This window comes from Cucumis melo, chromosome 5 (assembly GCF_025177605.1).
Source record: "Cucumis melo cultivar AY chromosome 5, USDA_Cmelo_AY_1.0, whole genome shotgun sequence".
In the NCBI taxonomy this organism is placed as follows: Eukaryota; Viridiplantae; Streptophyta; class Magnoliopsida; order Cucurbitales; family Cucurbitaceae; genus Cucumis; species Cucumis melo.
In genome coordinates, this window is record NC_066861.1 from 613271 (window position 1) to 627195 (window position 13925).

At 34.8% G+C, this 13925-nt stretch overlaps 2 protein-coding genes across 4 annotated transcripts; both read left to right on the top strand.

Moving 5' to 3' along the window:
* Window positions 1-3605: 3605 nt before the first annotated feature.
* Window positions 3606-10156, top strand: LOC103491568 (casein kinase 1-like protein HD16). The gene is made up of 16 exons (XM_008451561.3): window positions 3606-4435; window positions 5043-5171; window positions 5277-5350; window positions 5441-5510; window positions 5603-5658; window positions 6092-6163; window positions 6262-6356; window positions 6879-6945; window positions 7124-7253; window positions 7338-7556; window positions 7641-7783; window positions 8106-8280; window positions 8387-8477; window positions 8870-9027; window positions 9485-9673; window positions 9783-10156. Exons 1-16 carry the CDS (start codon window positions 4079-4081, stop codon window positions 9840-9842), a joined length of 2085 nt encoding a protein of 694 aa, XP_008449783.1. The 5' UTR covers window positions 3606-4078; the 3' UTR covers window positions 9843-10156.
* Window positions 10157-10708: 552 nt separating this feature from the next.
* On the top strand, window positions 10709-13903 carry LOC103491567 (protein PHOTOSYSTEM I ASSEMBLY 2, chloroplastic). Of its 3 annotated transcripts, none has more exons than XM_017045256.2 (5): window positions 10709-10896; window positions 11742-11836; window positions 12328-12484; window positions 13002-13094; window positions 13628-13903. In XM_017045256.2, exons 1-5 carry the CDS (start codon window positions 10818-10820, stop codon window positions 13756-13758), a joined length of 555 nt encoding a protein of 184 aa, XP_016900745.1. In that variant the 5' UTR covers window positions 10709-10817; the 3' UTR covers window positions 13759-13903. The 3 variants fall into 3 exon arrangements, with proteins under 3 accessions (XP_016900745.1, XP_016900746.1, XP_016900747.1); XM_017045257.2 differs by lacking the exon at window positions 10709-10896 and adding an exon at window positions 10929-11333; XM_017045258.2 differs by lacking the exon at window positions 10709-10896 and adding an exon at window positions 11186-11573.
* Window positions 13904-13925: the final 22 nt, after the last annotated feature.

A 13925-nucleotide genomic window follows, 5' to 3' on the forward strand; every position in this document is an offset into this window, starting at 1 on the left:
CTATTTTCTATGATTTCTTCTCTTGTTAAAATGTATTTACCAAATGCCAACTTAATATTATATTAATAAGAGTAATACTCACACCATTTAGTATAAGAATTTTTGATTGTGTAACGAACCATAGTAAGATTGGTATGAGAATTAATATCGAACCTATTAAATGGCTTAAAAGATAGAAAAAACTGACAAATATTAAATGAGTAATTAGTTCAAAGAGTTTACCAACTCTTTACGATCTCATCCTTTACCTTAACACTCCTTGAAGGTTGTCTTTTCTTATATTTGATTTTTAAAATTGTTTTAATATATAAGTTTATTTGCTTTCAATTTAAAAAAAATGGAGTCTTTTTTTTTAAATAACGTATTTTTTAAAAATAATGTCTAAAAGGCAAACTATTGGTAATTTAAACAAAGTCTTGTATCCGATCCACGACTTTCTTTTGAAGTCAGTTCACGACTTCAATACATGAACCCTATACTTTTTTTAAAAAAATATTTAATATATATATATATATATATATAAGTCGTGCAATGGTTACACGATTTGGTTTTTTTTTTGTCAATAGTTTACCTTCTACATTATTTTTTACATTAATTTTAGAAAACACAATCATTTAAAAAAAAATTCAAAGATGGTAATAAAAAAGAAGAATTTTTATGTTGAACACATTTTTTTAAGAGTATTTAAATAAAATAACTTTTCGAAAAATATATTTTTATCGATCTAAATAGACTTGAAATAGATGTGAAAAAAATTTGTGCATTTTGAGGAAGAAAATCATAGAACAGCAAAATTGAGATCAAAGGAGCGTTGAGAACTTGAAGGAGGTGAGGTGAGGTGAGGTGAGGATGCAAGCTTCAGAGCTTTCGACTCCATCGAATACTTTGGAATGCAAGGACAGGCCCCAAAAGCCCCCCTTTAGGCCTGCTAAAGATGACACCAAGCTTCTTCTCCAAGATCCGGTTCTCTCTCTCAAATTAACTCTTACTACTAATTCTTTCCTTCTACTTTAATTTCATTCTTGAATTTCGTTGTACCAATGTGCACCAACTGAAGATTGTTCCCTATTTCTTTCTTTTGTTGTAGATACGGAGGTCAGATCCAATTGAGACTGAGGAAGCCGTGCTCCGACCACCTCCTTTCCATTTCTCTCTCCCCAAATCTAAGAACCCTTCTCAAATGGGGTGACAGAAAATGTTGATTTCTTCTTATTTTGGTTTTATGTCTGTTCTTGTTGATCGCCTTCTGGAATATCGAATATTTAATGAAAATAGAAACCCGTTTGGTTTTTACGCATTATGTCTTTCTGCTCTAGTCCACACTGTGAATACAATACCCACCATTCACTTGAATCAAATTCAGCTTCCAAGTTATGTTATTCATTTTACTGTGATGTATTAGTCATCAATGATATGATCGTGCGTCCCAAGTGTTCGACGAAATGCCTAAGTGGGAAGTAAGCTTTGAGACGACCAATTCTCTGTTCGCACTGATGAAGAGAACCGCGAGAGGCTTTTGGATCATTTAGTGCTGAGTCTAATCTCCATAGCCAAATAATAGAAGATACAGGTACGCCGTACGCCCACTCTATCTATGTATCCTCTTGCTTTCACTCGGCTAATTCCAAGATGCAAAATTTAAGGTGTTTGAATATTTTTACACGGATGAAATTCCTTTACTTTGAAATGGAATTAGAGTTTGGTTCAAGCCAAGCGTCTAATTGTCCATGTTTAAAACTCTACTACACAGTTGTACACCGAACCAATCCTATTCAAATAAGGCTGTTTGATGCAAGCTGATAAAAGTTGATGTAATGTAATACAAGTGAATTCAATGACAGAGGTCATCCAAATCTAGTTGATCTAAGTCACTTGAGTTCAATCATATGAGGAACTTCGAGGATGGCACTTGAGTTGAAGAAATTCGGTCATAAGGGCTGGGTAAGCACAACTCACCTTTTTGTGTGGGGATGCATGTAAGTTTACTCTCACTCATCAACCATCCATCCATTGTCAATGACTGTCCATAAACAGACCAAAGTGCAAAGGTCTTATAAAGATGCACTCATGGATGCAACTGTTAGGCGTAAACAAATTCCTACATTGGCAAGTAACGAGAATGATGATGGATATATAAATATGGATAATTATCTTTATTGGTATAATATACGATTTAGGTGGTTCAAGAAGCAAAGTCATAGGTTTATGTCCAAAGTGGATAATGCTATACTAATGTGGAGGTTTTGTTAACTTTCTTATGCAACATGAGGTTTAATGTCGGCCTTGTTACTACAACCTATTACTAGATTGTGGTTATTATGCTTCTCATATTTTCTAGTTAGTAATGTAGTATTTGGTTATTACATTCAAGAACTTTATCTTGCACAATTCAACTTTGATTATGACTTAAATATCAGATAACATTGGTGTCTTATCTTATATTTTTCCTGTTCCAAATGTTGTTTGATCGCTTTCATTGTCGCTGTTGTTGGTTGATGCTAGAAATATCATATACTACAAATAAACTTTACTCAGTTGGATTGAAAAGGGGAGGGGTCAGGAGGAAAAGGGAGAGGGTGGAGAGAGCTTATGGAAGACAATGAACAAAGAGATATCACGAAAGGGTTGTTGCAATCACACCCTTACATTTTAAACTTTTGATCATCCATGTATTAAGATTACAGATTTATAGTAAGTGAAAAATGTCGAAGTACCTATTGGATTGTTATAATCTAACACTCATATGATAGAGGAGTTGCAAATAGTTATAATAAACATCGACAATAATGGTTGTTAAAATAGCTCAAATATATTTATATATATAGCTCCATACATCTAATCATTCAGAGGATGCTTAAGTTAGACAAATTATAATACAAGTCAACATGAAAATATAATATAGAGTATTGTTGATGGGTGGCAACTTTAAAATACTTTTCTATAGACGTGTTATCCATATTTGTGATTTTGTTAATATTTCAAATTATAAGATAACAATTGAATAACAATGGATATTACTAACAACAAGCAATGAGTAATTGTCAATTTTCTAAGTGAATCTTCGTTTTAATCGCAAGGACATTTTTTTTGCATTTTCGTTTTAGTCAAGACGGATGTCATGTTAACGGTCAACACCACTAAACCAAACTTACTTTGCCTATTCTAGTAAGATATTTTGTCACTCTTATATATTATTCGGTTCGATTAAGTCAATTTTAACACAATCTTCTCGATTTAAGTGTTATTTAGCACAAAGAAAAGTCCAAATCGAATCATGCATAGTTTGGTGGACCTATTCAAGCCCAACCTAAATGGTATGATTGACTTTGGTTTTGAACAAGCCCAATTCATTCATAGCCATACGTACAAACTTGAAATAATGTAACTACAAAAAACGTTTCTTCTTATTCCCTTTATTTTATGACATAGATTAAAACCGGAGACTTGACAGTTTAAAATTTAGAAAAAAAAAACTGTATTTACTTTACCTTGTGCTAAAAATAGTTGTGATAATTCACCTGACTTGATAAAGAACAAATTAACAAAGTGTATTAATCGACAACAAGAGGTATCGAGTCCAAATCTTCGACCAAATAGATATTAAATAGAAAAGAATTTATGAGGGGAGAACCCTCTGTTATTACACATTACACAAACATAACACATGATTTGATGAGTTGGTGGCGTTGGCATTCGAATTTGCATTTGCATTCGTCCTCTTGTTTCCACGTCATCTTACAGTTGAGACGACGTAGAGAGAGTTTGTTCTTTTTCTTTTTTCTTTTTTCTTTCTTTTTTTCTTTTTTTTTTTTTCTTTTCCCTTCATTTCTGTCAAACCCTAACCCCAATTTGAAGCCCCCTCAACCTCAAGATCGAATTTTCCCTATCACAAATTCAATCTCTCGCACTTACTCTTTACCGATTTCGATCTTCATCTACTTTCCTCCAATTTTTCTTTTCTTCTTCTTCTTTTTCCCCTTTAATCCGCCATGTCTGCGTTTTCTTGCCTTAGTTGAATCCAAGATAATGATCATATTATTGCCGTTGTTTCGTACCTACTTTTTTATGGGTTTGAACAATGCCGGTGCTTCGCAGAGGTGTACGCAGAGGCCGCGCTAGGATCCTTCAGAAGCACTTTGAAGAGCCTCCGCGGGCTGGGACCTACGTTAAAACTCGGGCTGCGGTAGCTAGAGAAGCTGCGGAGGCGAGACCCAGGCCAAGGACTAGGTTGGCAATCAAAGAGTTAAATAAGAATCGGGAGGAGGAGGTGATTGTTATATCTGAGAGAGATACTTGTTTGGAAGACAAAAAAGTTCAACAGCTTGAGGAGGAAGAAGAAGATAAAGGCGCGATGGGTGATGAAAGTGGCGGCTTGAGTGCTAATAAGGCTGCTGGTATTGAGGAGGAGGGTACCTCAGCACCATTTCCGGAAAAAGTATGTTTCGTTTTGATTTACGCTCTAGATTGCTTCCTGTTTTTCATTTCCGATTTTCGTTGATTTTATTTTATTTTTTGTTTGGGCTAACTGTTTTCAGGATGATTGGGTTTTATCACTCTTGAAAATAAGCGTCTTTCTTGCATTTAATTTCGGGTGATGGTGTTTTTTCATAAGTTTTCTTACAGTGATCGTGGATGCGTGGCCAACTCACTTGTAATATTATGGAACAATCTCTCGCCGAACGACATTTAAGTTCGAAATGTCCATATTTAGCAGTTTAGTTGATAGTCAAGTTTAACTTGCGAGTCATCTGCATTCCCTTAAGTTTCTGGGCTAATGTATCATGGTTTCTTTTGACAAGGATATTTCCTCCGTAATTTTAAGCTCTTAGTTCCATTTTTTTTTTGTTTAATTTCTAATGTGCTTATTTCTAAATGATCACTGTGTTTTCTCATTTATAGAATTAAAATAAGAAAGGCGTATATCTACTTTTGGCACATTTACTTTGCTGGACTTCTAAAATTTTAAGTTAACGAGTGAAGTACCATGTTCAAAATTGCTGTTTCATTGTAAGTTTATTTTTTTCTTTGTGGCATGTTTCAAGGTTCAAGTAGGAGGGTCACCGATGTATAAAATAGAGAGAAAACTAGGTAAAGGTGGATTTGGGCAAGTATTTGTTGGTCGTCGACTTACTGGTGGAAACGATCGTGCAACAGGTGCTGCAGCTACTGAGGTGAAATATCTTGGAAGTTTTTGTGCTAATTGATGCGTATGTACTAAATTATAATTTGTCAGCATCTTCGTAGATTTACCTTTTATTTATTTATTTTATTTTCAGGTTGCTCTTAAATTTGAACACAGAAATAGTAAAGGTTGCAATTATGGTCCTCCATACGAATGGCAAGTTTACAAGTGAGTAACTTTCTGGGTTACATAGATGTTTTTTTATCAATAAAAAAATTATATATGTGTTTTTACTTACCTCTGAACTTTATTGCATAGTGCCCTTGGTGGTAGTCATGGAGTGCCAAAAGTGCACTACAAGGGTCGACAAGGAGACTATTATGTGATGGTGTGTCAACAATTTCATCTGTCTCTTTAGTATATGGTTTTCATTTTTCTAACTTGTTTCCTTAAGTTTAAATGTTTAACTCCTTTTTTTAGGTTATGGACATGCTAGGGCCCAGCTTGTGGGATGTATGGAATTCTTCAGGGCAGGCGTGAGTTTCTTGAGCTTATCTATCTACTTTGCTTTACTTCTCAGTTCTCACATGTGTTCTTGCATGTACTTTGATCGGTTAATGCTTTTTCATTATTTATCTTTGATATCGAAAGTATAGAGGGCTTGGCTTTTCATCTGGAATCTTACGCTGGTCCAGGGAATTTATCAAATCAGAATTTAATGAGATTTGATGAGATCTTGAGACTTGATTTAGTTGCAGGATGCATTTGTTTTTATGGTTTAGAGATATTACTCAACCCAATTCTTACTAATTTTATCGTATTACTAAATCCATATGATTCAGTATTGGTATCTCTAATCTTTTATTCTGGAAGGAAATAATCATGCGTTGGTTTATGGATTGTGCCTTGTGGAATATGTAATTTTGGACATCTGTTTGCATGTGTCTTATTGTGGATGAATTATGTCAGCATGTCTGCAGAAATGGTATCTTGCATTGCAGTGGAATCATTATCAATATTGGATAAGATGCATGCAAAAGGGTATGTAATTGCGGTTTCTTTTCTTTAAATGATTTATAAATTCTATAGTTCAATATTTTGAATCTTAACCTTCTTCTTTTTGAAACAATTATAAATAGTTATGTGCATGGAGATGTAAAGCCAGAAAACTTTTTACTCGGTCAACCTTCTACAGCACAAGAGAAAAAGTTGTTTCTCGTTGATCTTGGTTTAGGTGAGCAGAGTTCTATGGCCGATTTATTTATATATATATCTATACATTTTGTGCTTATTTAAATGCATCGTGCAAGTAATACACCTATCTTTTAATACATGATAGATATGACATTTTGCTATATTTTGTAAATATTTTGATTCATTTTACTTTTTCTTAAATTTTAAAATTCGAAATGAAAAGTCATATTATATAATAAAAGATAAAATTCATTAACAGATACGATATTTAATGTTATAAATTTATTATTTTTTGGTAGAAAAAGTAACATAAAACAAAATAAGATGACATAAAACCATGTATTATAAATTATATAATATTACAAAATAATAATTCCCAAAAAAGAAAAATTAACATAAAACAGGTTCATAAATTAATTCATAATAGTGTTAAACAAATTTAAAATAGTCGTTTAAATTAGAATTTAATACATGAATGTTATCGAACACATATTTAAATACATGTAATATATGTTATTACATTATGTTCTTCTATCAACGATATCTGCCAATTTTGCTACAGCAACTAAATGGAAAGACAGCTCTACTGGACAGCATGTTGAATATGATCAACGTCCTGATATGTTCAGGTGAGTGATGTGTGCTTCATCAACTACAACATTTATAGAACCCATAATATAATCCTTGTCATGTGCCCATGTGATATTTTGATTTGACACTAGCAGTGTTTTTCTCTCATGTGGTAATGGCTTATGATGTTGTTTTTGATTCAATGTTCTTGATACTGTTTCTTTCCTGCAACTCCAGAGGAACCGTCCGATATGCTAGTGTACATGCTCATTTGGGCAGAACTGCTAGTAGAAGGGATGATCTTGAATCTCTTGCATACACTCTTATATTCCTCCATCGAGGACGGCTACCATGGCAAGGCTATCAGGTATGAGAAGTTTAAAGTATACATAACACTGTGTTGACACTTTTCGTTTCCTTGTCAAAGTTCTAACCTCCCCCTTTATGTTAGGGTGACAACAAATCCTTTCTGGTTTGCAAGAAAAAGATGGCAACATCTCCTGAAATGTTGTGCTGCTTCTGCCCTCCACCTATTAGAGAATTTCTTGAAATTGTGGTGAACATGAAATTTGATGAAGAACCCAATTATTCTAAGCTTATTTCTTTGTTTGAGGGTTTTATTGGACCAAATCCAGCTGTACGACCCATAAAAACTGATGGTGCACAGAAGGTAATAAAATTGCCCAAGGTTTTTGGATGAAATTTTTTGTCAAATATTCTATTGAATAAATCTTTTCTTCATTATGATTGCTAGATTATCAGTCAAGTTGGACAAAAGCGTGGCAGGCTGAACATTGGAGAAGACGACGATGGGCAGCCAAGGAAGAAAGTTCGTTTAGGTGTTCCAGCTACACAATGGATTTCAGTTTACAATGCTAGATTGCCAATGAAGCAAAGGTGAGGTTACATGGTGCAGCTTTCTCTGCCCTCTCATTTAAATGCAACCAGAAGAATTGCCTTTTGCATCGAGTCTCAAAGTGATAGGGGGACTGAGACCTTTCGTCGTAACCAAGAGCATTTATCTGAATTTAGAGGGCCATATTCTGTGAACTGTGATGCATCTTATTACTTTTTTTTAGAGTCTAATCAATTAAGAACTGTAGAACTATTCTTCCAAGTATTTGAATGATTGAGAGAAGAGCATGTTGAGCTGAGGTGTTTATTCCATGGAAAATTTCTAATGGCATGTTCTCAACTAACTTGCCTTCTATGGTGATAGGTATCATTATAACGTGGCTGATGCAAGGTTGTCACAACATGTAGAGAGAGGAATTGCAGATGGGTTGCTTATTAGTTCCGTGGCATCCTGCTCAAATCTTTGGGCATTAATCATGGATGCTGGAACAGGTTTTACAAACCAAGTCTACGAGCTCTCTCCGTATTTCTTGCACAAGGTCATTTTCATTCTTTGAACTTTGAAGTAAACTTTCAATTACTGAATTTTTAAATTCCTTGTAGTATTCCCTGAAGTGTTTGTTAAATTTGATATAAAACAAGCAGGAATGGATAATGGAACAGTGGGAAAAGAACTATTACATCAGTTCTATTGCTGGTGCTAATAATGGAAGCTCTCTTGTGGTGATGTCCAAAGGTTCGTCTGCTTCAGTTTTGTAAATATGAGATCGGTTGTTGCTTTGGTGATGGATAATTGCTCTTTCCTGTCTCCTGTACTTCGTACTGTGATCAATCATAAAGCCCTTGTTATCTTGGTTTTTTTGCACAATTAAGAAATGGTTTTATTCTTATATTTCCTGCCTCTATCTCTATTGGGCTCAACAAAACAATAGGTAAATGAGATTAAGAGAATAACTTACAAGGCATGGCCATTTTATTTTGTGCAAAATCTCAATGTAAATTTAAGTCTGTTGGATTTGATTTCCAGAAGCTACCATTCTGATGTTTGTTCTGCAGGTTCTTGCTATCCATGTATTTGTGCTTACTGCTTACCATCATTTTCACTTTCTGATTATCCTGCTTCCTCAGGGACACAATATACCCAACAATCGTACAAAGTGAGTGATTCTTTCCCCTTCAAGTGGATAAACAAGAAATGGAGAGAAGGGTTTCATGTGACCTCAATGGCAACTGCAGGAAGCCGATGGGGTGTTGTCATGTCACGCAATGCTGGTTTTAGTGACCAGGTTGAGTTTTGTTTATGTTTTAGCATCTGCAGTCAATTCAGCATGTTAATATTATATTCTTGTGAAAATTTTTTGGTTGCCAGTCTTATTCTCTATTCCAACTTTGTATTTGATGTGTCTTTTACATCTCTTTTGGGCTTGGACATTTATTTTCCGCATTGAGGGCTCTGATTTCTCACTTGTGTATTTTGTGGTCTTGGCATTGGTATAGTTCCCTTTGTGTTTATAGCCTTAAATCTTAAATAAGTTTACTTGTTATTTCTCATGGCATTTTGGGTTGAACGTCACTTGGCATAGGTAAGTCAATTGTTTTAGAACGCTAGAAGATATCTTGTGCTTAATTTGTGATACGGCGATCTCGGGATTGTGTTGCTCTACTTCTGTTTATTGTGCTACATTAAACTTGGTGTGGAAAGTATGCTCAATCTCTCCCTTGTTAATTTATTTCATTGCACAGGTTGTGGAGCTTGATTTTCTCTATCCAAGTGAAGGCATCCACAGACGATGGGATAATGGCTATAGAATAACATCAACAGCTGCAACTTGGGATCAAGCGGCTCTTATCTTGAGTGTTCCTAGGCGCAAACCTGGGGACGAGACTCAAGAAACACTTCGTACATCTCAGTTTCCAAGCACCCATGTAAAGGTACAACGACTTTAACACGCAAATCAAGTTGTGGGTGAATAACAATTTTCGAAAGGAAAAAGAAAAACGTCGTTACTAAGATTTTGAATGTTTTTGTTGTTTGGAGCAGGAAAAATGGGCGAAGAATCTGTATCTTGCTTGCCTGTGTTATGGAAGAACTGTAGCTTAAATCACATATTATTATTATCCTCGACGAATACCGAGAGAGAGAGAGCAGCAGATTTTGTTGTTTGGTGGTGCCCCCCCCCCCCCCCCCCCCCCCCCCCCCTCCAAGTCTGATTACCTAATAGATAGTGTTGTTACATTGGTGTATTTTTAGTAAATGGGAGAGTACATGCCCACCCCTGTTTGTATATTAAATTGGTTCCATCATCAAAGCTGTATAGATGGCTTTTCTTGTTTCAAATATTAATGTAGTCTTAAAATTAAAAAATTTCTCCCCCAGGCTTTTGATAATGTATAATGGGCATCAAGATTCTTGCACTTTTCTTTTCTTTTCTTTTCTTTTCTCTTTTTTGGGTCTTACAATCTTCAATTATTTGGTACTGATTTAGTTTCTGACTTTCATTCCATGGTGCAACTGATTAGATGAATTTCGGTTTTTTCTTTTATCAAAACCCCTCGACTTTCTGCATCCCATTTTTAAAAATCCACCCTTCTTATTATGGTGGTAATTCCAATTATATGAATAATTGGACCCTTAAATCTTCTGCAGTGTCAAATTCAATAGTTTTAGAAATTAGACCCTCAAGAGATGAAATTTGAGCTCTTTTAAGTTATACCATTGTCATAATTTTTACTTTGAGGGTTTAATTTTATTATTTGGATAAATTGAGGGGTTCAATTTTTATGTTTAATTACAACAAATATAGAGATCAAATATTTTTTTTCCAATATAGTGATGATATTAATATACCATGTGAAAAGTTTATCGTTGGCCTAATTTAAAAATTATTATATTTTGTAAATATTTTCCGAACAATTTTATCACTTGTTAGTTTATTTACGTCGTAGTTAATAGTAGGAGAATATCCAAATTAAGTTTGAAGATGGATTTTGGTATATGGTGGAAATTGGAGGCTGATTTTGTGGAACCATGGCATTTGGTAATTAAGGTGAACGAGTGGCGCAAACCACAGAGAAGATGATGGCGTCTTCTTCTCATCTATCCGCCATTCCCCTGCGCCGCCCCTCTTCCTCCTCTACACCTTCCTTATCCCATTGTAAGCTCTCCCTCTCTCTCTCTCTCTGTGCAAGTTCCCTATGCCCAATTGTCGACTATACTGTATCTTTGCATTGTTGCATACTTCTATCCACCATCTCCTCTGTTCAATGAATTGTTTTCTGTTTTGCCCATTCAGTTGTTTCTTACTTATCAGTGGAAGAATGTGATTTCTCTTTTTGGTTGAAAAGCTGATTTTTCTTCGGTCGTTTCACTTTTGTGGACTGTTTTTGTAATCTTATCCCTTTCTTCTCGAGTTTCATTGTGGTGTTTGTCGTCCTCATCTCCAATTGTTATTTCGGATTATCTTAATCTTGCTCTGTCAAATGTTTTGTGCTGCCTGATTTGCTTATATTCGTCTTCCCTTTATGCTCTGTGATAATACTATCTTACTCAGCTGGGTAACCACATGCGTTAGAACTACAAATTTACTACCAAGTAATCTTTTTTCTCAGTTCCAAAGGGGTATTTTATTTAAGTAGTTGATCAGATCTCCTTCCAATAGGTATGGAAGGTTATTCTAAATTGAAGTTGCCAACACTTTCCTTTAAACAGAATGCAACCCCATCCTCATCCCATAAGTTTTATTGCCTTATATGAGATGCTGGACTTATTAACGTTTTCATGTCTACGTCACTCTAATGCCTAGCTTGGTGCGATTTTGCAGTAAATTAGAAGGTTAGGTCAAGATAGCATAACATGACGAAATGATTTGGTAGTAGTGTAGAGTCATAAGGATATTTTCTGGTTCTTGTACTAATCTGACATTACTTTGTATTGGTCTGTGTTATATATATCGATCATTCCATGGAAAAGATTTGATCCTCATTTTTCTGAATTCAACAGCTAACTCAAAGCCTGTTGTACTTCATTTGACATCGAATTCTGATGATGAAAGCTGCAGTACTGGAGATTCAAGAACACCATCAAAACCGCTAAAAGTAAGGATCTAGGTTACTTATTTGTTTTTTTTAGCTTTATTTCTTCTTAGCGACAGCTTATTCATGATAGCAATACATGCTTAAGTAATTTACAAACACAACGCTCCAAATGGAGAAGCAACATGTTTAGCTTATATATGTGTAGTTCCTCGCATGATGTGCGTCTTTTGACATGGCTTGGTAGCCTTCCAAATTTTTAAATGTGTGTGGTCGAAAAATTTAAAATTCCATTGGAATATGACAAGGTTCTAAAATCTTGTAGAATTTCTCATTAGTTTTTCAAAGCAATCAATTAACCATTTTTTAGACAGTGTTGCCTTAAATGCATTTTCAAGTCTCTGTGATTTGATGTTTTAAGAATATAAACCTGATCATCTCTCTGTGACAGCATTGAGATGGGAACGTATAGCTTTTTTAATATGTAGTCTTAAGCAGGTTACTGCACTTTTATTGTCCGATTAGTAATATATAACAACCTTTTGTGACCACAGGGAACTCAAAACTTGATTTCTCGTCGATGGTGCCTCACATGTTTATGTTCATCTGTGACATTGATGAAGAATTATGGGGGCACGACTGAAGCTATTGCAAATACCATGGATGGAAAACCTGTGTGCCGAAATTGTGGAGGAAGTGGTGCCGTACTTTGTAAGCATGTCTTTTCTTTTTATTATTTGTTAGACATAACACCTTTTGGTCGTTGGATATAATTTTTATTCTTCTTTCATGAAAGGCTTGTGATTTAAAAGTAATGAGCTTCTCCTTGGACTTGTAACATTTAGAAGTCAAAGAAATAGAACATATATACCGTACTTGGAAAAAAATATTTTGGTAAAGAAAAAGTTGTGTGTATTCTTTTGTAAAAAATTCTTCAAGTTCTCTTCCAAACATGTTATAAAAAAAACCTTATATCATTTTGGCATCGTTTTGATTATTCATGTATTCGGACAAAAAATTCAAGTACTTCCTCATATGAGCTTATCTTTCGAGTTAAAATACTTTCCTTTTCATTTCTTATCTTCCCTGGTTTGAGTTTTTCCTTTCTAAATATGTATAGAAGTTTGATGACACATACATTTTATTTTCAATTTATTTGCTTCAACATTTTTTTTTATCTATCTATGATCCCTATTTTCCATGGAATGCTTACTGTTCTTTGTTTTAGGTGACATGTGCGGTGGTACAGGGAAATGGAAAGCTCTAAATAGAAAACGGGCTAAAGATGTCTATGAGTTTACAGAATGTCCAAATTGTTATGGTAACTATTCATCTTGCTTACAAATAATGGTGACCTCATTAATGAATGCTTCATATATCTGCATGGTTTCAGTTTGATACAACTTCACGTCTGTTGGAAAGCGTTGTCCTCTTGTAATGCAGCCTTGAGACATAGAAAAATCGATTTCTCCCGCTCTCTCTCTCTCTCTCTTTTCTGTCTAGAAATTTAGATCTTTGCGATTGATGAATATTTTGATTCATCATGTTAATATGATCAATCATGTCGTGGTTAGATATTAAAACTAAAACATTCCTTGGATGTCAATATGCTGTTGAACTCGCTTTCAAATCCATATCCCGAATCTGAAGCAAGAATCTTGGTTTCTTTATCGTATTCATCACTTATCTTTGTTACCAACCGACAATCTCTGTATTGACCAACTACAACTACAACTGGCAACGAGAGTTTTAAATTCTTGATTCATATGGATTTGAAATGTATCACGTTTAAACTTTCAATATCTGTGCTCATCTCTTACCCTTTGTACTAATTTTCAAAATTTATTGCGACAGGTAGAGGAAAACTTGTATGCCCTGTTTGTCTAGGAACTGGTTTACCGAACAACAAAGGTCTCCTAAGAAGGCCCGATGCACGACAATTGCTCGATAAGATGTACAACGGTCGCTTATTACCAAATTACTGAACTTCATCTCTCCATGTCCATAGTTGGTAATAGATGTATAACTTGTTTCTAGTTGGTAGAAGTTACCTAATTGCGGCTTTTGTCATGGTTGCTTCACGACGGAGTTCAATGAGTGGAAAAACATAGCTATGGAGTTGGACGGCAATCTTGTTTACAGTCTCTAGTCG